At 35.5% G+C, this 27,887-nt stretch overlaps 2 protein-coding genes, 1 non-coding gene and 1 pseudogene across 14 annotated transcripts; 3 read left to right on the top strand and 1 right to left on the bottom strand.

The window, feature by feature from the left end:
* The window catches only part of LOC112097287, a 77,944-nt pseudogene that overhangs the window by 20,338 nt on the left and 29,719 nt on the right, over positions 1–27,887 (bottom strand).
* On the top strand, positions 7,870–7,973 carry LOC112097487. Its single transcript, XR_002905019.1, has one exon. It is a non-coding gene; the product is annotated as a small nucleolar RNA R71 (small nucleolar RNA).
* LOC18038153 (phosphoglycerate kinase) lies at positions 14,121–19,800 on the top strand. 4 transcript variants are annotated; one of them, XM_024182452.1, is made up of 11 exons: positions 14,121–14,320; positions 14,413–14,468; positions 15,065–15,335; positions 15,428–15,771; positions 15,913–16,198; positions 16,693–16,755; positions 17,054–17,337; positions 18,110–18,185; positions 18,510–18,586; positions 18,952–19,036; positions 19,709–19,800. In XM_024182452.1, the coding sequence occupies exons 1-11, from the start codon at positions 14,164–14,166 to the stop codon at positions 19,720–19,722; spliced, it is 1,713 nt and encodes a 570-aa protein (XP_024038220.1). In that variant the 5' UTR covers positions 14,121–14,163; the 3' UTR covers positions 19,723–19,800. The 4 variants fall into 4 exon arrangements, 3 of the variants coding, with proteins under 3 accessions (XP_024038220.1, XP_024038222.1, XP_024038221.1); XR_002904944.1 differs by lacking the exon at positions 19,709–19,800 and having other exon boundaries at positions 18,510–18,725; positions 18,952–18,988; XM_024182454.1 differs by lacking the exon at positions 18,510–18,586 and having other exon boundaries at positions 19,709–19,794.
* LOC18038154 (TSL-kinase interacting protein 1) lies at positions 20,217–26,906 on the top strand. Of its 9 annotated transcripts, none has more exons than XM_024182447.1 (15): positions 20,217–20,337; positions 20,493–20,696; positions 22,208–22,449; positions 22,532–22,614; positions 22,699–22,746; positions 22,816–22,925; positions 23,263–23,347; positions 23,456–23,732; positions 23,899–24,036; positions 24,136–24,287; positions 24,379–24,617; positions 24,699–25,068; positions 25,480–25,890; positions 25,994–26,122; positions 26,373–26,906. In XM_024182447.1, the coding sequence occupies exons 3-15, from the start codon at positions 22,320–22,322 to the stop codon at positions 26,598–26,600; spliced, it is 2,400 nt and encodes a 799-aa protein (XP_024038215.1). In that variant the 5' UTR covers positions 20,217–20,337; positions 20,493–20,696; positions 22,208–22,319; the 3' UTR covers positions 26,601–26,906. The 9 variants fall into 9 exon arrangements, with proteins under 9 accessions (XP_024038215.1, XP_024038213.1, XP_024038212.1 ...); XM_024182445.1 differs by having other exon boundaries at positions 20,217–20,330; XM_024182444.1 differs by lacking the exons at positions 20,217–20,337; positions 20,493–20,696 and adding an exon at positions 21,507–21,909.

The raw sequence follows: 27,887 nt of genomic DNA on the forward strand, positions 1-27,887 counted from the left end.
ATCAAGTCTTAATGACCAATCTTTCCTGTCTGGCCTCACCGTTTTTTCTAATATGTGCTTTATTTCTCGATTGGATATCTCAACTTGGCCACTGGTTTGCGGATGATACGGAGTTGCCACTTTGTGTGTGATTGAATACTTTGTCAAAAGAGCTTTGAATGCTTTGTTACAAAAGTGGGCACCACCATCACTGATTATCGCTCGAGGGAATCCAAAGCGTGAAACAATATTGCTTTTCAAAAATGCTATCACCACCTTGTGATCATTGGTCCTACATGGAATTGCTTCTACCCATTTTGATACATAGTCAACAGCAACCAATATGTATTGATGACCAAAAGACGGGGGAAAGGGTCCCATGAAGTCGATACCCCATACGTCAAAAATCTCAACCACTAAAATTGGATTTAGTGGCATCATGTTCCTTCGTGTAATGCTTCTCATTCGTTGACACCTATCACATGAAGAACAGAAAGTGTAAGCATCTCGAAATATAGTTGGCCAATAAAAACCACATTGTAAAACTTTAGTCGCGGTTTTCTTAGCACTGAAATGGCCTCCACAAGCTTGTTCATGGCAGAATGAAAGGATATTCTGAATTTCACTTTCTGGGACACATCGTCTACAATTTGATCTGCACAATACTTGAATAAATATGGGTCATCCCAAAAGAAATTCTTTATTTCTGCAAAGAATTTAGCCTTGTCTTGCTTGGTCCAATGCTCTGGAAGTTTACCTGTAACAAGATAATTAACTATATCAGCATACCAAGGTAATACTTCCACATTCATTAATTGTTCATCTGGAAATGACTCATTCAATGGTAATGATTCTGTAATTGTGTCAAAATGGAGACGAGAGAGGTGGTCCGCCACAACATTTTCTGTCCCTTTTTTATCTTTGAATTCCAAGTCAAATTCCTGCAAAAGTAACACCCAACGAATTAGTCTGGCTTTTGCATCTTTCTTTGTGAGAAGATATTTAAGAGCAGCATGATCCGTGAATATAATTATTTTACAACCAATGAGATATGATCGAAATTTTTCCAATGCAAACACTACTGCTAGCATTTCTTTTTCAGTAGTTGAATAGTTCAACTGTGCATCATTTAATGTCATACTAGCATAGTAAATAACGTGGGGAATTCGATCAACTCTTTGTCCTAATACTGCTCCTACTGCATAATCAGATGCATCACACATTAGCTCAAATGGTAAGCTCCAGTTTGGGGCCTGAATGATGGGTGATGATGTCAACAACTGTTTTAATTTTTCAAACGCCATAAGACATGAATCATTAAAGATAAAAGGTACATCCTTAGCAAGTAAATTGCATAAGGGTCTAGAAACTTTGCTAAAATCTTTAATGAAACGTCTATAGAAACCAGCATGCCCAAGGAAAGATCTTACTTCTCTGACTGTTTTGGGTGGAGGAAGATTAGAAATGAGATCCACCTTGGTTTTGTCAACCTCAATACCTTTGCTCGAAATGATGTGACCGAGAACTATACCTTGTTTTACCATAAAATGGCATTTCTCCCAATTTAAGACCAAGTTCTTCTCGACACATCTCTGCAGAACTAGTGTTAGATGATGTAAACATTGATCAAACGAGTCACCAAAGACAGAAAAGTCATCCATAAAGACTTCAAGGAATCGTTCAACCATATCAGAAAAAATGCTCAACATGCATCATTGAAATGTAGCAGGTGCATTACATAATCCAAATGGCATTCTCCTATATGCAAATGTGCCAAAAGGGCAAGTGAAAGTAGTTTTCTCTTGATCTTTTGGTGCTATGGGAATCTGATTATATCCTGAGTAACCATCTAAAAAGCAATAAAATTCATGGCCTGCTAATCTATCAAGCATTTGATCAATAAATGGTAAAGGAAAATGGTCTTTACGTGTGACAGAATTCAATTTTCTATAATCAATGCATACACGCCATCCTGTAGTCACTCTAGTGGGTATCAATTCATTATCAGCATTGGTAACTACTGTGACTCCTGACTTTTTAGGGACAACTTGTACAGGACTGACCCATGAACTATCAGAAATTGGGTAAATGATACCTGCATCTAATAGCTTAAGGACCTCAGTTCTAACAACTTCTTTCATGTTAGGATTTAACCGACGTTGCATCTCCCTAGTAGTTTTAGCATTTTCATCAAGGTGAATGTAATGCATGCAATCTACTGGGTTTATACCTTTAATGTCTGTTATGGTCCATCCTAATGCTCCTTTGTACTCTTTTAAAACATCCAACAACTTACCTTTTTGTTCATCATTGAGGGATGATGAGATGATTACCGGCAGAGTACTTTCTTTTCCCAAAAATGCATATTCCAAAGTGTTGGGCAATGGTTTGAGCTCGAGTTTCGGTGGTGATTCTGATGATGGAATGAGTTGCTTCTCTGATGGTGCTAGTTGTTCAACTCTTGACTTCCATTTATTAGTATCCATAGATGGTGCTGAGTCAAGCAGGGCGTTGACCTCATCAACCGATCTGTCAATATCAAAATCAAAACCAAAGTGAGTTAAACATGTTTGTAAAGGATCATCACTAAGGTTTGAAACAAAAGTATCATCAACTAATGCTTCAATTAAATCCACATCAACAATTCCATCATCTGCACTGTGAGGTTGTTTGGCAATGTTGAAGATGTTCAGCTCCATAGTCATGTTGCCGAAAGACAACTGCATATTTCCAGTCCTGCATTGAATGTGAGCATCCGCAGTTGCCAAGAAAGGTCGGCCTAGAATAATAGGGATGTGCTTCCTTGAATCCTGTATTGGTTGAGTGTCAATTACAATGAAGTCAACAGGAAAATAAAATTTGTCTACCTGGATAAGCACGTCCTCCACAATACCACGAGGTATTTTCGTGGACCGATCTGCAAGCTGTAACACCACTGGAGTTGGGTGTAATTCTCCCAGTCCAAGTTTCACGAATACAGAGTAAGGCAAAAGATTTACACTAGCTCCTAAATCCAACAAAGCATTCTCAATTGTGTGGTTCCCTATACTACATGAGATAGTGGGGGAGCCTGGGTCTTTGCATTTTAAAGGAATTTTATGTTGGAGTATAGAACTAACGTTTTCTGTTAAAAATGCCTTCTTTTGAACATGCATATTTCTCTTTTTAGTACAAAGGTCTTTAAGAAACTTGGCATAGGATGGAACTTGTTTAATAGCATCAAGCAAAGGGATGTTAACATTTACCTGTTTGAAGATTTCGAGAATCTCACCTGTGGATTTTCCCTTCTTGCCTTTCGCTAACCTCTGAGGAAATGGAGCTTTCGGAACGTATTCTCGTGGGTTGGTTTCTTCTTTCTCCTCCGGTGATGATTCCTCAACATTCACAGGTACAATTTGATTTTCTTTTGTCACCGGCATCTCCATTTTGTTGTCGACTTCTTTTCCTTTTCGCAAGGTCATTACTGCTTTGACTTCTCCATGCTGCTGTGGTGAACTGGTACTTGCTTCATGCACTCCTTTAGGGTTAGGCACTGGTTGACTTGGAAACTTACCTTTCTCAACGGTCATTGCCAAGGTCTGAACTGAAGAAGCAAGTTGTCCCACCATCTTCTCGAGGCTTGAAACTGATTGGGCTTGTGAGTTGAAGCCCGCTCTCAACTCATTTTGTAGTCCATCAATGGTGCGGTTCTGTTGCTCAATCGTAGAGTGAGTAAGATTCTTGAGATTCTGGAATGAATCCTCCCATGGTCTAGGTTGAGAGTAGTTTTGGTTCTGATTGTATGGTCTGAATGGGGGCTGAGAGGCTTGAGGAACTTGAGGAATTTGTTGCATTGGTGGAGCTGGAGCTGCTGGTCCATTCTGTTGGAATCCTTGAGACCATGAAAAATTGGGGTGGTCTCTCCATCCAGGGTTATATGTGTTGGAGTATGGGTTGTAATTTGATGGCTTTCTCATTACACCTATGACATTGGCTTGATCTGAGTATGAGTCATGGTCATGTGGCTCTGTTGATTTAGCAGTCGATAACGATGCTATTTGTCGAGAGAGACCTTCAATTATCGCTTTGACTTCTTTAATTTCTGAACTTGACTCGCCAATGTGAACCTCATTTACTCCCTTAATTCTTCTTGTATTCCTGAGTGATCGACTCCGTTGTTGGGAATTATCCGCTTGTCGCTGGAAGAATTCCCAAATCTCTTATGCACTTTTTGACATTAGCTCTCCTCCACTTGTTGCCATTAGCCATTCTTGCACATTCGGCAATAATCCCTCCAAAAAGTATTGGCATTGGTGCCATTTTTCGTACCCATGATGTGGACACTTCACGAGTAGCCCATTGAATCGATCTCATGTTTCGAAAAATTGCTCGTCCTCTCTCTGGGTAAACTCCGAGATTTCCCTGCGAATAGCATTGGTTTTATGCACTGGAAAATATTTATTCAAAAATTTTGTAACCATTTGTTCCCATGATGCAATGCTATTAGCAGGCAATGTATTAAGCCATGAACGAGCTCTATCCTTTAAAGAAAATGGGAATAATCTGAGTTTAACATCATCGTTTGAAAAATTTTCATATTTAAAAGTTTGACAAATGGCATGAAAATCATTCAGATGATTATATGGATCCTCATTTTCTAGGCCATAAAATGTGGGGAGACAATTTAGCACACTAGGTTTTAGTTCAAAGCTCCTAGCAGCTACATTTGGGTATCTTATGCATGATGTGCTCAAATTAGCTAAGGGACTGAAGTAGTCCTTAAATGGCCTCTCTTGTGGTTGTAAATCCATTTCAAATTTATTTTTAATGTGCTTTTGTGTGCGAAGTGTTTTTTCTAATTCAAGGTCTATAGGTTCAAGATTAGGTAATAATGACCTACGACCATGCATGCAAAACAAATAAAATGAAAATAAAGATGGGAACAAAACAAGTAAAAATAAAGAAGAGGGAGAAATTACGATACTAACTTTATTGCGCTATTAAAACCTTTCTATAAAAATACACAAAAACGAATACGTGAAATAAATTAACTAAAAATAAATTAATAAGATAAAAAAAAATTACAAAGAAAAATAAATTGAAAATTAAATTACAGAATTTTAAAGAAGAGAAAAAGAAAAGAAATACTAACCTTTAAATGTAGATTCACTCTTTTTTTTTCTTTTTTTTATAATAAAAAAAATACAAGAAAACAAATAAAAGAAATTATTCACAAAAATTAATTCTATTAATTAAAATTACTTACCTTCCCGGCAACGGCGCCAAAAACTTGTTGTGCAAATTTTAATGTACTCGCAAGCGCACGAATCTATTGTAGTATAGACTAATGGTGACGAGTGTCGATCCCACGAGGAGGTGGATTTTAATTGTGTAGAATTAATTTTGTAAATGGGTGATTGGATTTGTGGTGGAAATGATTTGGGATATGCTAAAACTTAAATTAAAATGGCGAGAATAAATTCTAAAATTGGAATTGCAATTGAGAGAATAAATTGAAGAGAAAATCTATTAAATTGATGTACTTGGGTATCTGGATCCGTATCAACATGCATCATGGGCTAAATAATCCGTATTAATGCCAATTAAATCATGAGGGGGGAATCCACACCTCATGAACCACGCTCTAATCAATATGGTGCTAAGGGCTTATCGTGCCAAATAATAATAACCTTATACTAGAGAGCCGGTGTAACCAAGGCGGTACTAGACAAGATTAGTATTATTTGTCGACGAGAAGTCAAAACATCCACAAAAACTAGAGGGGAAGAGAAAATAAATTTACCAAATTAAGCCCATGACACATGTTGAGACTTCACCTTCAACCCAAGCTTGAAAGAAAATTAGCCACTCATAATTGAACTAGGGGCAAAATGAGAATTTATTAAAATACGAAGAAAATACAAGATGGAGAGGGAATTACAGAAAATGGATCCCAAAAATGGATTCAGAGATATCAAATTAGGGGGGAGAGGCCCCCTTTTTATAGATACATGGAGTAAATCATGGCCATCGGATTAAAAACAGTTTGGACGCTCAGGATTGCGCCACGTCATCAGTCAACAGTCCACGGTTTGACCACGCGGATGAACAGTAACACGGTTTGACCCGACTTTGAACAGTAACGCGGTTTGACCCGGATGAACAGTAACGCGGTTTGGTTGAAAATAATCCTGTGTGATGCATGCACCGTACGCGAGATTTTTCGTCCACTGATATGCTGCCACGTCACCATCAACAGTACATAAGAATTTTAGTCCAACAGGATCGTGACACCTCATCAGTCAATGCCACATCATCGGTCAATGCCACGTCATCATCCGTCTATGTGAATAGTGTCGTGAACAGTAACTTATACAGTACCGTACACGTGAATAGTACCGTACATGTGAATAGTGCCATTTTTCCTTTTATGCTCCTCCTAAGGTTTTTGACCGTCCTGAGTTCAAAAGTGATGTCCGTTTTGCCGTCTGATTTCTCCTTTATTGTGAAATGACTATAATGCCCCTAAAATACATAAAATACTTAATTAAAATAAAACACATGTAATTAAATCACAAGAAGGTTAAATACATAAAAGTAAGGGTTGTTAGTAAGACTTGAAATGTAAAATGATGATTTTCTCCTTTATAAATATGCATTTTCTAACACTCAACATCTGGGTCTTTGCATTTTAGAGGAATTTTCTGTTGGAGTATAAAACTAACGTTTTCTGTTAAAAATGTCTTCTTTTGAATATGAATGTTTCTCTTTTTAGTACAAAGGTCTTTAAGAAAATTGGCATAAGATGGAACTTGCTTTATAGCATCAAGTAAAGAGATGTTAACACTTACCTGTTTGAAGATTTCAAGAATCTCACCTGTGGATTTTCATTTCTTTCCTTTAGCTAACCTCTAAGGAAATGGAGCTTTGAGAACGTATTCTCATGGTTTGGTTTCTTTTCTCTCCTCCGGTGATGAGTCTTCAACACTCACTGGTACAATTTGATTTTCTTTTATCACCGGCATCTCCCATTTGTTGTCGACTTCTTTTCTTTTTCGTAAGGTCATGACTGCTTTGACCTCTCCATGCTGTTGTGGTGAACTGGTACTTGCTTCATGTACTCCTTTAGGATTAGACACTGGTTGACTTGGAAACTTGCCTTTCTCAACAGTCATTGTCAAGGTCTGAACTGAAGAAGCAAGTTGTCCCACCATCTTCTCCAGGCTTGAAACTGATTGGGCTTGCGAGTTGAAGCCTGCTCTCAACTCATTTCGTAGTCCATCAATGGTGCGGTTCTGTTGCTCAATCGTGGAGTGAGTAATATTCTTGAAATTCTGGAATGCATCCTCCCATGGTTTGGGTTAAGAGTAGTTCTGGTTTTGATTGTATAGTCTAAATGGTGGCTGAGAGGCTTGAGGAACTTGAGGAATTTGTTGCACTGGTGGAGCTAGAGCTGCTGGTCCATTCTGTTGGAATCCTTGAGATCATAAAAAATTAGGGTGGTCTCTCCATCCAGGGTTATATGTGTTGGAGTATGGGTTGTAATTTGATGGCTTTCTCATTACACCTATGGCATTGGCTTGATCTGAATATGAGTCAGGGTCATGTGGTTCTGTTGATTTAGCAGTCGATAACGATGCTATTTGTCGAGAGAGACTTTCAACCATCTCCTTGACTTCTTTGATTCCCGAAATTGACTCGCCAATGTGAACTTCATTCACTCTTTTAATTCTTTTAGTATTCCTGAGTGATCGACTCCGTTGTTGAGAATTATCAGCTTGTCGCTGGAAGAATTCCCAAATCTTTGATGCACTTTTTGACATTAGCTCTCTTCCACTTGTTGCCATTAGTCATTCTTGTACATTCGGCAATAATCCCTCCAAAAAGTATTGGCATTGGTGTCATTTCTCGTACCCATGATGTGGACACTTCAAGAGTAGCCCATTGAATCGCTCCCATGTTTCGAAAAACTGCTCGTCTTCTCTCTGGGTAAACTCTGAAATTTCCCTGCGAATAGCATTGGTTTTATGCACTGGGAAATATTTATTCAAAAATTTAGTTACCATTTGTTCCCATGATGTAATGCTATTAGCAGGCAATGTATTGAGTCATGAACGAGCTCTATCCTTTAAAGAAAATGGGAATAGTCTAAGTTTATCATCATCATCTGAAAAATTCTCATATCTAAATGTTTGACAAACAGCATGAAAATCATTCAAATAATTATATGGGTCCTCATTTTCTAGGCCATATAATGTTGGGAGACAATTTAGCACACTAGGTTTTAGTTCAAAACTCATAGCTGCTACATTTGGGTATCTTATACATGATGTGCTCAAATTAGCTAAGGGACTAAAGTAGTCCTTAAATGGCCTCTCTGGTGGTATTTGTTGTTGTTGCAAATCCATTTCACTTTTATCTTTAATTACAACGTGTTTGTGTGTGCGAAGTGTTTTTTCAAGTTCAAGATCTATAGGCTCAAAATTAGGTAATAACGACCTTCGACCATGCATGCAACGAATACAAAAAAAATGAGGACAAAATTAATAAAAATAAACAAGAAGGAAAAATTACGGTATTAACATTATTGCGCTGTTAAAACCTCTCTATAAAAACACACTAAAAAATTCGTGAAATAAATTAACTAAAAATTAAATTAATAAGATAAACAAAAATTACAAAGAAAAATAACTTAAAAATTAAATTGCAGAATTGTAAAGACTAGAGAAGGAAAAGAAAAGAAATACTAACCTTTAAGTGCAGATTCACTTTTTTTTTTAATTAAAAAAATACAAGAAAACAAATAAAAGAAATTATTCACAAAAATTAATTCTACGAATTAAAAAAACTTACCTCCCCGGCAACGGCGCTAAAAACTTATTGTACAAATTTTATTGAACTCGCAAGTGCACGAATCTGTTGTAGTATAGATCAATAGTGACGAGTGTCGATCCCACGAGGAGGCGGATTTTAATTGTGTATAATTAATTTTCTAAATGGGTGGTTGGATTTGTGGTGAAAATTATTTGGATTATCCTAAAATTCGAATTAAGATGGCAATAATAAATTGAAGTGAAAATCTATTAAATTGACGTATTTGGGTATCTGGATCCGTATCAACATGCACCATGGGCTAAATATTCCTTATTAATACCAATTAAATCATGAGGGGGGAATCCACACCTCATGAACCATACTCTAATCAATATGGTGCTAAGGGCTTATCGTGCCAAATAATAATGATTTTGTACTAGAGAGCCGGTGAAACGAAGACGGTATCTCAAGATTATTATTATTTGTCGATGAGAAGTCAAAACATCCACAAAAACTAAAGGGGAAGAGAAAATAAATTTACCAAATAAAGCGCATGATACATGTTGAGACTTCACCTTCAACCCAAGCTTGAAAGAAAATTAGCTACTCATAATTGAACTAGGGGCAAAATAGAAATTTATTAAAATACTTAGAAAATACAAGATGAAGAAAGAATTACAGAAAATGGAGCCCAAAAATAGATTCAGAGATATTAAATTAGGGGGGAGGCCCCCTTTTTATAGATACATTGAGTAAATCATGACCATCGGATTAAAAACAGTTTAGACGCTCAGGATTGCACCACGTCATCAGTCAACAGTACGCGGTTGGAATAGTAACACGGTTTGACCTGGCTTGAACAGTGACGTGATTTGGTTGAAAATAATCCTGTGTAATGCATGTACCATACGCGAGATTTTTGGTCCACTGATATGCTACCACGTCACCATCAACAGTATATAAGAATTTTAGTCCAACAGGATCGTGACACCTCATCAGTCAATGCCACATCATCGGTCAATGCCACATCATCGGTCAATGCCACATCATCGATCCGTCAATGTGAACAGTGTCGTGAACAGTAACGTAGACAGTACCGTACATGTGAACAGTGTCATTTTCCTTTTATGTTCCTCCTAAGGTTTTCGACCGTCCTAAGTTCAAAAGTGATGTCCGTTTTGCAGTCTGATCTCTCGTTCATTGTGAAATGACTATGATGCCCCTAAAATACATAAAATACTTAATTATAATACAACACACATAATTAAATGACGAGAAATTTAAATACATAAAAGTAGGAATGTTAGTGGAACTTGAAGTGTAAAATGACAATTTTCTTCTTTATAAAATATACATATTCTAACACTCAACAGTAGACAACCAAAAATTTATAGTTAATGGAGAGAGGTAGTTGATTTAATAATCAATTATCCTGATCCATATTATAGAGGTTTTTATACATTTTATGAAGCTATAGAATTTTCTAGAAAATAAATAGAACCAAATTATCATGTTAGTCATTTAATAAATCCTTTAAATAATGCATCAGCAGCTTCATCTAGACAGTCAAATAATCCTTTAAACAGTGCTTCAGCAACATCATCATCATCATCCATACAATTTTGCAATCATTGTAAAGTCATGACACGAACCATTAGAGAGCTCAATGAGACTATATGTCATTTAGACAATGAAGTAAATTCATGTAGCCAGAGAATAAGTGCATTAGAAAGTACTAAAAAAGAATTAATTAGACAGAATATTATATTACAAAACAAATATCAAATTCTGTTATTGGACCACCAAAAAACCCAAAATATCCAAAAAAACCCAAAAAAAGCCCTTATACCAAAACACTCATTAAACAAATTTTTTGACCATACCCCAGCCAGACAGCTAACTAAAATACAATAACTTTCATCTTTTCTTGGTGACGCTATAGACATGGTAAAAGAAAAAATTGTTGAAAATCTATACACATATTTTGTTTCTTTAGCAAACCAATTGTTTGATAGCCAGTTAAACTTCTTACTTGAATTTAGGCCCAGTTAGTCAGAATTAAACAACATTACTTCACTTAAACATAATTTTCCTACTATTTCTTTAGATTACTCCCTAACCAAAACTATAGACAATGAAGACATTCTGTACAAAGCCCTTAGTTTTGGAATGATATGGGCCATTTATATTTTTAGCCAAGATAGATTTAAATTCTTTCCACCAACCCTAAACAGAGCCTTATCCATTATAAGACAAGCACCATTAGTAATTAATTTTAATTCTATACCACCTAAGCCTTAAGTAATCAATAAAACCAAAACTGGTGTCATATTACCGACCTATCATGTCATTTTTATTTGCGAAGGAGCAAAGAAGTACAGAAGAAGATTTTATCATGACAAGCTTAACTTCTCCGCAAAAGATTTATATCAATTTTAATTATATACCACCTAGGCCTCAAGTAATCAATAAAACCAAAAATAATTAGCATACTCATCAAAATATCTTAGATCACAAATTTTTAATTGTTCTAAATTCTTAATAGCTTTAATATGTTTAATTATAGCAACTCAACTTGTACTCAAAATCAAAATCAATAAAAGTTTCTTTTTCCATAAACACTTAACAATTTACATAGACAGCAACTAGCAAGCAATTATCAAGTAAGTAGTTTTACTCTTTACTTTTATTTAGCTTCCGGGTTCAGAAGTCTAGCCGAGTTAATGAAAATATAAATTATATTTAAAGCATTAACAAAAGGTGGTCCTTTTTATCATTTAAGAGCAAACAAATTTTGGAGGGAAAGTTTTTGAAAATTAAGGTTTTTTTTTTTTTACAAAAACAATAAGAACTTAGTAAAAGTTTCTGCTGATTTTTTGAAAGCTTATTTTCAAACACAGTCTTCGTTGGCCTGTTTAGCCGTTAATGTGTTGAGAAGACATTTTTGGGCGTGAGTTAGGAGTTAAAAGTGTTTTTAACATGCATGTTTTCAGAATTAGATAAATAAACTTTGAAAAGTCAGTTTTTGGCAAAGCATCTCCTGCAATTTCCATAAAGCTTTTTTGGGAATACTCTGTCTATAGGCGAGAAACCAGCAACGTATATTCTGATGGTCAACCCGAATGGGGACTAGATCAGTTTGTACTGTTAGTATAACAAGCCACGTATATTTAAATCTTGTGGGTCACTCAAATTTATTTCGGTGTCCCCTCCATGTGGTTGGTACTCTAGATATGGCTTTAATCTTTGATCATCAACTTTAAACGTCACACCGTCCTTTGGGTCATTAATTTCAATTGCCCCATGTGAAAAAATAGTATGAACAATAAAGGGGCCAGACAATCGAGAGCGTAACTTACCTGGAAATAGGTGCAAGCGAGAATTAAATAAAAGCACTTTCTGACCTGGAGTGAAAGATTTTCTTATAATTTGCTTGTCATGGAAGACTTTCATTCGCTGCTTGTAAATTTTGGCATTTTCGTATGCATCATTGTGAATTTCTTCAAGTTCTGTCAGCTGTAATATTCTTTCTGAGCTAGCTTGATGCATGTCAAAGTTGAATTTCTTGATGGCCCAATATGCACAATGCTCGAGTTCCACAAGTAGGTGGCAAGCTTTTTCATACACTAGCCTGTAAGGTGACATCCTAATCGGGGTCTTGAAAGTCGTTCTATATGCCCATAATGCATCATCAAGTCTTAATGATCAATCTTTTCTGTCTGGCCTCACCGTCTTTTCTAATATGTGCTTTATTTCTTGATTAGAGATCTCAACTTGGCCATTGATTTGCGGATGATATGGGGTTGGCACTTTGTGAGTTATTGAATACTTTGTCAAAAGAGTTTTGAATGTTTTGTTACAAAAGTTGGCACCACCATCACTGATTATCGTTCGAGGGAATCAAAAGCGTGAAATAATGTTGCTTTTCAAAAATCCTATCACCACCTTGTGATCATTGGTTTTACATGGAATTGCTTCTACCCATTTCGATACGTAGTCAACAGCAATCAATATGTATTGATGACCAAAAGAAGGAGAAAAGGGACCCATGAAGTCGATACCCCACACATAAAAAATCTCAACCACTAAAATTGGATTTAATGGCATCATGTTCCTTCGTGTAATGCTCCTCATTCGTTGACACCTATCACATGAAGAACAGAAAGTGTAAGCATCTTGAAATATAGTTGGCCAATAGAAACCACATTGTAAAACTTTAATTACTGTTTTTTTAGCACTGAAATGGCCTCCACAAGCTTGTTCATGGCAGAATGAAAAAATATTCTGAATTTCATTTTCTAGGACACATCGTCTAACAATTTGATCTGCACAATACTTGAACAAATATGGGTCATCCCAAAAGAAATTCTTTATTTCTACAAGAAATTTGGCCTTGTCTTGCTTGGTCCAATGCTCTGGAAGTTGACCTGTAACAAGATAATTAACTATATCAGCGTACCAAGGTAATACTTCCACACTCATTAATTGTTGATCTGAGAATGACTCATTCAATATTAATGGTTTCCATAATTGTATCAAAATGGAGACGAGAAAGATGGTCAGTTACACCTTTTTTTGGGCCTTTCTTTTCTTTAAATTCCAAGTCAAATTTTTACAAAAGTAACACTCAACGAATTATTTTAGTTTTTGCATCTTTCTTCGTGAGAAGATATTTAAGAGCAGCATGATCTGTGAACACAATTATTTTACAATCAATGAGATAAGATCGAGAATTTTGTAATGCAAACACTACTGCTAGCATTTCTTTTTCAGTAGTTGAATAGTTCAATTGTGCATCATTCAGATGTCATACTAGCATAGTAAATAACATGGGGAATTCGATCAACTCTTTGTCCTAAAACTGCTCCTACTGCATAATCAGATGCATCACACATGAGCTCGAATGGTAAGCTCCAATTTGGGGGCTGAATGATGGTTGATGATGTCAACAACTGCTTTAATTTTTCAAATGCCACAAGACATGATCATCAAAAACAAAAGGTACATCCTTAGTAAGTAGATTGCATAAAGGTCTAGAAACTTTGCTAAAATCTTTAATGAAACGTTAGGTTAAAACAAACTTATTAGTCAAATATAATAAAAAAAATTTAAGTCACAACGAAATAAATTAGGATAGATTTAATTGATTAATTCTTTCAAATTCTTTTTTATTTGAAATTTTTAAAAATAATGAAAAATTTTTATAATTATTTTTTAAAAAATAAATAAATTTATAAAATTTGTGGAGTAAAAATATCACCACCCTTAAATGTGAATAAATTATTATCTATTTATCAGTAGAAATTCTTTAATTCATATACACAAATTTAAATTATAACCTATGTCGCTTTGTTTATTTTTCAGTTTACAGTTTAAATTTAGTTCAAAATCATGGCTCAAGTACATTCGCACAGCGAAGTTCTGTTATTAAACAAATTCAGCTTCTGCAATTTCCCAAGCAAGTTGCTTCAACGCAAAAGATCGTGTTCGTTTACCAGAAACGATGCCGTATTGCCGGATCACCGTCGCGTTCAATCGTCCTCGCCAGGTTATTACTTCTGAAATTGTAATACGGCAAAAATAAGAGAAAAAAATGTTAAATGTACTTCTGATGTTCCTCTTAACTTATAATTTTTGCAGTTGCTTTGAAGGTAGCAGTTGCAGATGATGTTAAAAAAAGCTCAAATGATACTGAGGTACTGCATTATTAGCTTTCAAAGTAAAAATTGGATATTTAATGAACACTTTTAGCGGCTTTGCTTCCGAAATTAAGCAGAAGCAAACGATTTACAAATATACGTGTATTGAATTCTTGTACGGAATTCTAGTGTTCAATAATTAGTTGTTAGTTACTGGTATTTATTCTTAATTATCGTTGTAACTGCAACATCAGATTAGTTATTAATATTTATCTGGGATGGTTGAAATTGTAATTGATGAAAAATTAATAAACATTAATGACTTAGATGATGTGGCAATTACATATAAGCTAATGCTTGTATGATCTAGTGATGATCTAGTGAGCACTGGCGCCCACAATATGGTGAGCATCTGGACATTTGGTATAATTCTGTGACTCTTAGTGAATAGAGTTGAAGTTGTGGATAAACCAGATAGCACCACGTGGCATGGTCGCGTCGTCCATTAGATCATTGCTCATAGTTGAGATACCTAGTATTATTGCTATGTTTAACTATAAAATTTCATTAGGATGCTATTTTAGATTTTATTCTGTTTAATGTGACACCTTGCGGCTGTTGTGATTTTAACAATGGATGAATGATATCTTTAGGATCATATTTGGGATGGAATAGAATCAGACGTCTTGCCGCATATACAAACTCTCAGAAGATTTCCTAAGGTGGAACTTGCTGGAAAAGTTGCTCTTGTCAGGTTTGATTCTACCATTTTGCTTAACCAAGAACTAGACCCGAGATCTCGATCAGTTTTCAATGCACTTTTCACCATCAAGTATTTACTTGAATTTGGGGCCAAGGTAATTCTTGCGAGTGACTGGAGCAATAAAATTAATTCAAATGTTCTTTCAGCAGAATATGTCGCAGGTATCAATGTATATGAAAAAGATGTATCATTTGAAAGTTAAAGCTTATGGTTGTTGACCTGTTGTTAATGCCTGATAATTTCAATATTTCAGATGTATTTTCGTCTGCTCTAAAATACCAAGTTGTTACCGCAAAGAGCCTTTCTTATAAGATTTCATTGGACGTGGGAGCTTTCAAGAAAACTGATATTCTTCTTCTTGAAAATCTTTCTGAGTTCAAAGAGGAAGTTGCCAACTGTTCAAAGTTTGCTCAATTATTGTCATCAGGAGTGGATATTTTTGTTAATGATTCTTTTTCTCTGTCTCATAAAATTCTTGCATCAACTGTTGGGGTTGCTCCCTTTTGCTATGCATGTGTGGCTGGTTTTCATTTTGAAGAAAGCCTATTTCAACTAAGGAAGATGGCAAAACTTGATGAGAAACCATATGCTGCCATTGTATGTTTCTGCTGCCATTTTAAGTTAATTGATTTCTTTTAGTTTATAAAGTTTCTGGACATTCTAGTCAATCTGGGGACAGTTTTGCCTTCCAATTTCAGCTCTTCATTTTTCCAATATCCTTGTATACATGTGATGCAGATTGGAGGGGGCAATCTCTGCAACAAAGCAGCTGCTTTGCATTTTTTAGCTTCTAGATGTGATGGGTTAATCTTTGTTGGATTGATGTCATTTCAAATAATGCATGCTTTAGGGTTGCCAGTTCCTCCAGAATTGGTAGAAAAAGGGGCTAATGATGCAGCATCAGATCTAATTCAGTTTGCAAGGGATAAACACATAACCATTCTGTATCCAAAAGACTTTTGGTGCACCAAAATTCATCATCCAAATCAAGTGGAGATATTTCCTTCTCATGGTATTCCAGATGGTTAGTTTAAATTGAATTTACATTTCATTTTCCTTAAAATAAATAAATAAAATGTCGTTGCAATCACATATGCATTTGCTTAACTGTACTCTGTATCTTTTAGTTATCATCTATCCAGATAACTTTCAATTTTTCTCAATGGTCATTTGGCAGCCTTCAAATTATAAGCATGTGATAATATGGGATCTACTTCCCCTTCTTATTGGTAGTGAGAAAATGGTCTTGATAAGATACGTTCTCCAATTGTCTCAAACTAGTAGTTGGCCAATTTTTGAGAATTAGTTTTAGGACTACTACTATGAGTTGTATCAGATAACAATAATATGAAACAAACCATGTTTGGTTGACTAAGTTGAATTATCATTTGGGATATCACTGCTTTGTATCTCCTTCTTGTTTCTTCTGTTGTCACTTGCAGCTATATAGTGAAGTTTACGTAACTGATAAAATTGCTTCCGTTGAAATTATTTATCAGCAGCATTTTTCTCTTTTAGGTTGGGAACCTGTCGATATTGGGCCAAGGTCCGTGGAAGAGATTACTTCTACAATTACAAAATGTAAGGTAATTTGAAAACAAGACAAAAAAAAGCTTGCCATGGTTTTATGAGACTTAAATGTATTCTGGAATCTTGTTGTCAACTTTGGAAAATGATATTTAGTGAACTATGATTTTCTCTGGAGATGATGTAATTTTGTTAATATTTTCAGTGTGCCACTTAAGTATAAAATGCAGGAGAAGTGCATAGTTAATGATGGCATTTTATTTGTAGGACTTGTTTGTTGCACTTTCGTTCTTATTTTAAATTTTTATTATTTTTTGCATAACCAATTCTTTTTACTGCTTTCCGTGCTCAGATGCAATGATGTATTTTCTCATTATGTCGCAGAAGGTCATATGGGTTGGTCCGGTTAAATTTAGATTCTCTAGTCAGTATTCATATGGAGCAAGTAAATTAACTGGAATGCTCTGTAAAGTAAGTCAAGGCACTTGCAACATAACTGTCATTGGAAGCATGGCATGCAAGGCCATAGCGAAAGTGTCAAGTTCCATATTCGGTTTGAACATGGTTGAGAGTGGTTCAGCTGTCTGGGAGTTTCTTAAAGGAAGAATGCTTCCAGGAGTCTCTGCCTTAGACAGAGTAATTTTCTGAACTTCATCTCTGTTTAATTTTTTTATATTGATATAGGATTCTTGAGAGGATTAGATTTTTCTCATGATGGTACAATGGAATAAATTTGTCATGCTTATTAGAATTTTCTTATGACAGTAGAACAGAATGAATTTGTCATTCTGCTAATACATTTTTTTTTTTAAGTTAACTAACACCCAACCCCCACCACCTTCAAATTAAACGCAGCGCCTTGGATTTGAACTTTTGACCTCTTGCTTCTACTGCAAGAGGTCAGCCAACTGGGCAATCCTTTGGGGATATGTCCTTCTGCTACCCTAAGACTTAATTTTTTTTTTTTTTTTGCCCCATTTGTCTTTTCATTTTATTCACTTTCCTTCAGGTTCTCAAGAAAGGTCAAAATACGTCAATGATCCTTGCCACTTGATATATGTTATATATTGTTGAAATTCAATTCTGTAGAGATATGGACGTTGCGATCATCAGATATGTTGACAGCTTGACATGTCCGCAGATAATTTCACACTGAGAGCATTTATCTATTTACCACAAATGGAAAACTTTGGACAAATTTACCCAAAATTTTGAACTTCTATATCGAACAATGAAACAAATTAATAAGACTTGTGCTTTTTAATAGTGTGGTAAGTCAATTCTCCTTATAGCCGCACTAGATTTGGGATCCTCCCCAAACTGATGATTTGACTTGTTTGATTGAAGGAGCAATGGAATTTGACTTATCAAGTAAACTCTATTTACTCCAGCTTAATTTGTTTTGTAGGCATTTCCTTTTGATATCGATTGGAGTGCTGCCTACCATGATCCAGCCCAACCTCTGGTAGTTGATATTGGAAGTGGTATTAAATCTGTTATTTCTCCTTTCTATCTAGTATTTTTTTAATAAGTTGTTTGAGATGCATATGAATATTTGAAAGAGAGTTTTCAAAACTGTAGAGCTAATGACATAAATTAGTATATTTACACTGCATAAATGCCACATGACTAAATAAGGGAATGCTAAATAAGGGGAATGCCCGTATCCCTTTTGCATATGTTCTTCTTTGTGTATTATAAGATAATCATGTGAATTCCATTGTAGTGAAACTAATTTTTCAGAAATGAAAGGGACAACAAACTCCGCAATTATTGTTTACTTCCTTATGTGGGATCATAAATGACAGGCAATGGATTGTTTCTACTGGGAATGGCTAGGAAAAGGAAAGATTTGAATTTTCTTGGCTTGGAGGTTAATGGAAAGGTTTTCTACCCTCTTTTAGAATATTTGACGTTTCCTGCTTACTGAAGTTTCAAACTTAACTAATTTTAACATCTCCACAACCTTTTCAGCTTGTGACGCATTGCCGAGATTCTCTTCAACTATCTGGCATAACAAATGGGTATAAGCTGGATGACACTGTACTAACTTAAGCATCCAGGGAAAGAAAGAAAGAAATTTTTTAATTAGTTAGACTTTATATTAAATTAATCTGACTGAAGCTAGTCGGTATCTCTTTCTAATTTGACATTTTCAATACTAGGATGTGAATTTTAAAGTTTTTTTTGGACACACGGTCTCGGTATTTTGTTCCATCATCTTAATGTTGTTGTTAATGTCTGTTTTAGGTACTTCATTGCAACAAATGCTACATCAACATTCCGTTCAATAGTTGCCAGTTACCCGGGAAAGTTGATTCTTGTTTCTATACAGGTCAAGATTATCTTCAATCTGTATTATTCGCTTCCATTAAGTTTTTGTTATTATTTTGATCCACATATTAGACAAACCATAAGAAAATTTCCTTCTTTTGTGTCTGTTAACTGCATGTTATAGATATAAATTGCTTTACCTCACAAACAATGTTGCCTACCTCACCCCAAATCCAATATCAATTCCTTTGCCTTTGAGGCTACATTATCTTTATGAACAACACTATCACTTACATACACTGCTGAAGGATCATTATAATGACTGCCACTATGCCGCTTCCTGAGATCCATGACAGTCTTCGTACTGCCGCCACCACCTCTACCGTCGCCATCATTTTATGAAATGGAATATGCTTCTGTTTTTTAGTTATGCTTGTGGTTGAAATAGTTTATGCAAGTTCTCAAATTTGATTGAAGAATAGAAAATGCATTAGTTGCTTTCTGGTACACCTTGTATGATTTCCATTCAAAATGGTGCTGAAACTTGGTTAGTAGATTTTATAAACTAAATGGCATTGGCTTCTTTCTTATTGTTGTGTCTTGCCCTCTTCTGCATCAACTATTGAAACTAACCTAATAATAATTGCTTCTCCCCCAAAAAAAAAAAAAAAAAAAAGGAACCTAATAATAACTGAAGATTCCATTTCTTTTACATTTTTCGATTTATTTGCAGTGTCCGAACCCTGATTTCAACAGACCCGAGCATAGATGGAGAATGGTGCAGCGGTCATTAGTTGAAGCCGTGTCAGATCTCCTCGTTCATGATGGGAAGGTACATGATGATTCTGTTTTTTTTTTTTTTTTCCTTCTTCTTCTTCTTTCTAATGAATTAGTGGTAACTCTCGTGTTTCGATCATAGCCCTTCAATTTCATCTTGAAGTACGCAATTCTGACAGGTCAGATCACAGGCATGATGAGGTTATTTACTAATATTTCCCATTCTACAGGTGTTTCTGCAGTCTGACATAGAAGAAGTCATGTTGAGAATGAAGCAACAATTTTTAGAATATGGAAAGGGTAAACTTGTTCTTGTGCAAGATGAATGTGATACAAAAACTAATCAAGGAGGATGGCTCGGGGAGAACCCATTTGGAGTTCAATCAGATTGGGAGCAACATGTTATAGACCGTGGAGCCCCAATGTACAGATTAATGCTATCTAAACCAAGCTGTGTCAAATGAAGGATAGAGGAGTTATTCTTGTGTGAACACCGGCTATGTCATATACCCACAAAAAGCAGCTTTGCTATTTATATCTTCTTAATGTCAATCGCAGAGGCACAGCAGCAGTTCACTGTGAGTGGTGCGAAAATCTCAAAGTTATAGCCTGTCTTAGCGGCAAGCCTTAACTCTATTTCCTTGTAATCATAAATTATAAATTTTCATATTATTACCTTCCACATTAGAAAATACAGATTGTGCCTTGCAGATAAATAATAAAGGAATTTTTGTCGACAGTTCAACTCGGCAGATACTGCTATCTTTCTGGAGGATTGCTGGTGCCATGCATTGGATAGAACAAGCAATCAGACCCAAACTCAGTGAACGATCAATGCTTCGACAATTGGAAGACATTGCTGAAATGAACCACCACAGGTAGTCACTACAGCAATACTCGGAGAGAAGATGCAGGTGGATATAAGGTTACAACAGGCGTCGACAGTAAGTAATTTTTGGCTGTTGATATAATAAAAACACTAAAATGGTTCTTTGTTTCATAGTTTCTGCTTGCTTCAGAATTCTGTTTTCCTTCAAGTTATGCCTGTTTGTTTCATGTTTTTCTTGAGAAAAAGAGCATGGCTTGGCATAGTTGCTAAAATTACGTGCATCTTTTGACTAAACCACAGGGTTGATTAATTAATTAATTAATTTTTTATTTTATTTATTTGTATGTATTTGATGACCACCGTGTGGAGGATGAACCTTATCCGAAGGAAAAATAATAATAATAATAAAAGCAATTGTCGAAAAGAAAATAGAAAAATGGTTGAAAGGTCAGGTGTTGTTGCCCACAACCGCCTCAAAGCCTGAAAAGATGTAACAGTAAATCAGAACCAAGTGAAAGATAAAGGAATAAATCAACACGGCCTCACATGAACAAAAGCCTCACGATATGCAATAACTACTGAATCACACACAATTCAAAAATCACGACATTGATGATTAAACCACCACCAACACGACATGTGTCGATAATAATTACACTACTAATGCATATTTGAAACGGCAAAAAAAAAATTACATTATTTAATTGTTGAAATTACCACCATCACTTTTACAATTTGTTCATTTTTAAATACTTCTTCTTTTCTTTATGACCAAAATAGTAAGACAAAAGCAAAAAAATATAAATACAAATAAAAAGAGCCATATCCTATTACCAGATTATTTTTAATCTATCAAATTAACTAATAACGACCTTTTTTTTCGAGTTTTTTCTTTTCTTTTCAGCAAAAGTGAAAAATTTTAAAAGAGAAATAATAATAATAATAATAACAAAGAAAATTCCTTCTTTTCTCTTCTTCTCCTAACCGTAGAGTCGTCTGTCGGAAGATTCCGTCCGGTTTCGATTTGCTTTTTGTTCGTGCAATTCCTTGGTTCGCTGTCTTTCAGTTTTTTTTTTTATTTCTAATTTTAACTTTTTTGTTTTTGCAGATTTAATTGGTATCTTAATTTAATTTTAAATTAATATAAATGCTCAGCTGATCGGAATTGTATGTTTCGAATCCCTAGCTCCCGTTTAGTTGATGAGAAAACTGGTCGAAGAATGTAAAAAAAAAAAAAAAGAGAGATTTTTTTGGGTGCTTTCTTTGTTGATTTGTCAGAAAAATGAAGAATTGAATTAAATTCAACCGAGTTGACGTAATTTTATTAGGTAAAGTCAGGTTTGAAGTTTGTTTTAGAGATCGCTCGCTTACAGCATTGTGAATTACGAAAATTAATTCTTTTATTTGAAATTTATTCGTTATAAACTTCATGTGGTGCCTACTTTTTTTTTCGGTTGACTTGATTGTTCGTAATAAGGGTTTTTTAGGGACATTTAGATTGGGCCTCATTTATAGTCTCTTCTTACAGGTTTAAGATCAGCTGTGATGGAAATAAGTTTTAGGATTTGAGATTTATGATTTGAGCTTACGCACATAATGACTAGATTGAATTTTTTTCACTAGCAGGTTGTGGGATTTCAGCTTTAAATCCAAGTTGAAGGGCAAAAGGAGAAATTTTTCGCATGTGAGAAGCTCAGGATCATGTGTTTACTGTTCTTGTGATTGTGATGTCTTCGAAATGCAGATGGAATCACAGTTGTCCATGAACTCCGAGGTGCATCTTCATCCTAGGAATACTCCAGTTCAGGATGAAGACCCTCGTGTAGTAGCCTCATCTACCCTCGATAATGTTATTCTGCAGCAGTCTGGTCTGTTATTCTGCTTGTAACTTTTTAGTTTTCTTACTCTTGAGTGTTTTAGTGATTCTATTCTTCTGAATATCAAATGCAGCTAAAAGGCCTACACGGCAATGGGCTGCTTGGACACGGGAAGAGGAGGAAAGCTTTTTCACTGCATTGCGACAAGTTGGCAAGGCATGTTATGGCTGACAACTGTTTTGGTGTCATATTTTCCGTTCTTTTATGATTTTCCCTAACTTTGTTACCCCTTGATTGTAGAATTTTGAGAAGATCACTCATCGAGTCCGAAGCAAAAACAAGGATCAGGTGATTTTTCATGAGTGCCCTCAATTGATGGTGGCTTGTTGTTGAGTGTTTCTGTTTCTGTTGTTTCAGGTCCGACATTATTATTATCGTCTGGTGAGGCGGATGAACAAGCTGCTGGGTCCAGGATTATGTCTGGATGCAAAAAACTCTAAAGATACCAATGCTGCAATGCTTCGATGGTAATGCTAATACAACTGGATTGACCTTTTATCTTAAGTTTCATTCACTGTATGCACGTAAAACACTTTGAGAAGGAATATATTGAAACTAGATGTCATATGTATGGGAGAATCATATTATACATGGTAATTTTTGAAGCCAATTTAGATGCATTGCAAATATTCTTTAGGTAATCAACTTAAGTGCCTGATGTGGAAAAATTACTTTTCTATTAATGACAATTATTGAAGGGTTGTTAGAAGTAGTTTATTTTATGGGAATTCTTCATCTGGACTGATAGATGACTGTAGATGCTTTTATGATTTTGAAAGAATAATCCTAGGACTTGTCTTGCAGGTGGTCTTTACTGGAAAAGTATAGCTGCAAAGCCTCAAAGCTTCACCTGAAGCCCCGAAGGTTCAAGATATTTGTAGAAGCCTTGGTTAGTCAAGATTGTCAATTGTTTATCCTTGGATGTTTTCACATGTTTAAAACTTGGCCATCTTGTGTGTGTGCTGAAACTGACAATGATTATATCTTTCCCATGAAGGAGCATCAACTCCTGAAAGATAGGAAGAGAAGTGTTAGAAAGCGACCTTCTCAAAGGGACAGCTATTCACCTACAGCTCCAACCCCCATTCCAAATCAGAGTAGAACATCAGGACAGGATACTTGCACAGTAAAATTAGTTCTTGTTGATAGTCAAAACATACAAAAATTAGGGCCTGCAAAAGGATCTTTGAAGCGCAATGTTAACATAGGTATTAATCGTAGCAACAATAAGGCAGACTCTGCTACTCTGAAACCTAGGCAACGACGGAAACCAGGTAATTTGTTTTTCTTTGTTTGCTTGTTTTAAACTTTTGGAGAGAGAGGTGGTGTATAGGCTGTGGCAAATAGAAAATAGATTTCTCATTATTCTTTTGTTTGCATGTCCATGTTGTTGTGTGCTGATTTAGGATTTTTCTCTGTTTGATTGTTATTTGAATTTAGCAGATAGCATCTCATCAGCTGCATATAAAAAATGGGAAAAGGCTGCTATTGCTGGGGTTTCTTTGGTTGCTGATGCTGCTGAGCATTTAGAACGAACATCCACTGATAAAGAAGTTGAACGTCAGCAAGGTGAGCTTGGTGAGGTTGAATATCTTCATTATGCGTTCATAATGTCTACTAAATTTATTATGAAAACTCAAATTTCTTAAACATGAATCTTTACTTTTTACTGTACAGAGCACACAGCTCTTGAAACTGCTGATAAAGTTCTTCCCCCTTTGCCCACTATTTCACCAACTCTTTTTGCTGAGGGCAATGTACAAACTCCTGTGAAACTTAAGCTCCAGCTGTATCCAATTGATGATGGTACTCGAAAAGCCCTAGAAATGGTGAGCTAAAAAGGAAATTATTTTGATGAGACTGAAGTTTTTAGCAGCTGAACAGTGGTCATGAAGTAATTTGATCTTTATATGTTCACAGGATAACCATAATCCACACCTGGAGCTCACTCTTAGTACAAGGAAAAAGATATCATCAGTACTTGAACATTTAAATCGCAAATGGGGCAATGCAAGTGTCGCATCTGGAGAGCTAATGCTTTTTCCTTATGGTGCTCAAAGGGAAAATCTGGTGGGTTATCAGAGATGGACCCAGGACTCCGTTTTTAGTGCAGCAGATGTATATGCAATGATCGGAAGCCCTCCAATGTTCCGCTTGAGGTTCCTACCTCATTTTTCTTTAACTTTATTACAATGCTTCCCATGTGATTACCTTAACTGATTTGTCTACTACCTTTGAAGGTATGGTTGGTTTTCTGATACTGAACTTGGGTATGTAGCACCACATGCTCCTTCAGCATCCGGCTGTGTTCCTAGCTTCCATAATATAAATGTGGAAAATAAGAAGGAGCAGATTGTTGATTCAGTGCCCGGACGTGTGCCATCTACCAGTGATCAGTCTGAGAATTTTGTGGATCCCTATAAAAAACTAACATCAGTTAAAGAAAACGACACATTTGCAACTTCTTCAAGTAGTATGCCTAAGGAGACGAGTAGTTACATCAGCACTTCCAAATGTGATATTGCAGACACATCTGATCCTGCAGCAAATGTATCATGGCCCAGGAAGGAGACTGGTAATGAGATTATTACCGGACAAGCGGAAGATATGGTAATGAACTAATGATCGTACTATATTTTTAAATCTATTAGATACTTTTGGAACACTGGTCCTGATTTCAGGTTCCCATTCATGGACACTCAGGACCTTATATCTCTACCATAAATGCTACAATTAAGGATCTTATTTTAGACTTGCTAGTGTAGCTTACTTTCTTTAGCTGCTCGATACAAGTAAACAAGTGAATTGTCTGTTAAAGGAAGGGATTTACTCTTTGGATGTTTCAACCTCTTCTTTCTTAATAATGGATGTTTGCACCTGTTTGGCCGCTTATCTTACTTGTCAAGAATTAGCTTAATTCCATACCAGAAGGGCGAAGACTGGTTTATTGGCGATCAGTTAGCTTTATTCTACACTTTCCACTATTTCCTGAATTCATAATTTTAACTGTGTATGTTTTAGGGTGACGAGAGGTTAAGCAGTGGTACTGCACTGTCAGCAGGGGAGTGGGCAGATAGTCTCACCAACATAAGTGTTGGAGATCTGCTCGCTGAGGTGCCTCATGATTTGGATGCTGCACCTGTTGCTGAAAGTTCTCAATGTCTTCAGCAAATCCCGTTCAGCTGTGATTCATTTGATGCTGCCATCGCTGCTCATATATCTAGACATCAAAACAAGATGGGAGCCTTATCAACCTTGGCATCCCATGCTTCTTCCATCTGGGATGCTGAAGAAACATGTGATGCATTCTCATTTCAAAAAAATCCAGTTCTTTGTAATGGGGTTTCCAGATTGCCTGACATTGCTCCTCCAGCAGCAGACTGTGAGCAGATTGCAAGAACAAATTCGGTGGGTTCTGGTGGCTTTTTCGAGGTATCATTTGTAAGAAGTTCTAGGATGGCAAGTTTATGGCATAGGAGATGAAACAACAACATAGCAAGAGTAATAATTTTTAAATTTGCAACTTTTCTTGCAGGAGTTACTTGATGCTGAGGGCCCTACTGACTACCCTGCGCATGAAGACCCTATGGATGATTGTCTCCGCAATCCCCACACTTTGGATAATTCTGTAAATGACTTCAATGGGCTAACAGATATATATTGGGTATGTTTTTTTCCTCTATCATACCTTGTGTTGCATTTTCCAATTATGTCACATTATTTTTATTTTTCATTTTTTTAGGTTTTGAAACCTTGTAATTTCAAATTTCTCCTAGGAGACATAGCTTTAACAATGCTAGGTAATAGGAAATAGGGAAAGCTTAAACACTGTGCCATAATTGATAAGAGTTTTGTATCTTTTGAGCAGCACTTTATTGAAAGTTGACCTTTTCTCATGTTCTCTCCTTATGCAGCCCGACTCTTTAGGACCATTAGATTTGGACATACCATCCTCTAAATATCGTGGTGAAGATATAATTCTTAGTGATAGCCTTGGAGGTCTGAACCGTCTTATTGCCAGTAGTCTTGATGCATTTCAAAATTGCTCATTCTTTGGGTTGGACAAGAAAGAACCGACACCAACAGTTGAAGCTGGAGAAACTGCCTCTTTTTCGGATTTTAAAATTGGCAGTCAGGGTTGAGATCTCCACCAATAAATTGGATTTTCCGATTGCAAAGGTAACTTTATTGTCAGTTTCATGTAGCAATAATCATGTCCTAGTTTAGCTGACTTGAAGGGTGCACACAGTGGGGGTGTGAAGGCAAGAGGAGTCTTCATTTTGTGCGGAAGAATTCTCTGATCAAAGAGTCACCTTGTTTGTACAAAAAATAGACACCGAAAACTGTTTCAGTTCTCTTTCTAATATTTTTTTGTACCACCCTGTATATTGTTTCTAGAACTGATGTGAGGAAATGTGCAACTCCAATAGACCAACTTTTTTTTTTTACCTCCCCACTCTCTGACTTCATTTTTATGCTTTCTTCTAACATCTATTAATTGGTCCAGTTTCAGTGTTTTCCGAATCCTTAGATGACATAAATCTTTGATATGAGATTATTAACTTTTTTAAAAATTTAAATAAGTACATTGCCATCAGCAACTCGAATTAGAGATATAGTGTAAAATGGTCCTTATGCTTCTGGGTATGTAATGAGTATTGAGTTGTTGAAAGTTATTGTTATTTACCTCTTGACAGGAAGTAGAGCCTATTAGTTCAGTTTATTTACATAGTTATTTTTATTCGAGTTGTAGTTCTAAGGTAAACATGAGTCTTACCTTTAGATTAGTATAAATAAGTATTCTCATAAACAATGTGAGTTTAGTTTTTATTTTTCTATTTATTCTCATAAATAATGTGAGTTTAGTTTTTGTTTTTATATTCCCAACATTTAGGGGTGTTCTTGGATCGAATTTTACGGATTGGACATCAATCCATATGTGATCCATGATTTTGCTTATTATAAATTTTCAATCCAATTCAATTCACGGATTGGTGACACTCAATTCAAATCGAATTCATATGTCTACGGATTTGACTCAATTCATATCTAATCTATCATTTTATAGATTGATTTGTAAATTTAAAACTTTTTAATTTTGTCCAATTTACGAAGTAATTAAATTAAAAAAATTAATATAAATTTTTTTAATACCGATTAAATTTGAATTGAATAAATTTTAAAGAAATAAATCGTTTAAATAAAGTTGGAATAATACATTCAAAATTTTAAAATATAACACATCGAAAAGAAAAAATCTCATTTGTTTAAATCAATAAAAATTAACTAAAATTAAGAAGTTAAATATATACAAAAGTTGAAACTTGAGACCTTAGATGTAACGGGAAAAAAAATTAAGAAACTTGAAGAGTTTGAAAAGAAAGTAAAAAATTATAAGTACATTAAGTGGTGAAGTGAAACAGTGATGA

The sequence above is a fragment of the Citrus clementina genome, unplaced genomic scaffold (genome assembly GCF_000493195.1).
Source record: "Citrus clementina cultivar Clemenules unplaced genomic scaffold, Citrus_clementina_v1.0 scaffold_6, whole genome shotgun sequence".
NCBI classification, from domain to species: Eukaryota; Viridiplantae; Streptophyta; class Magnoliopsida; order Sapindales; family Rutaceae; genus Citrus; species Citrus x clementina.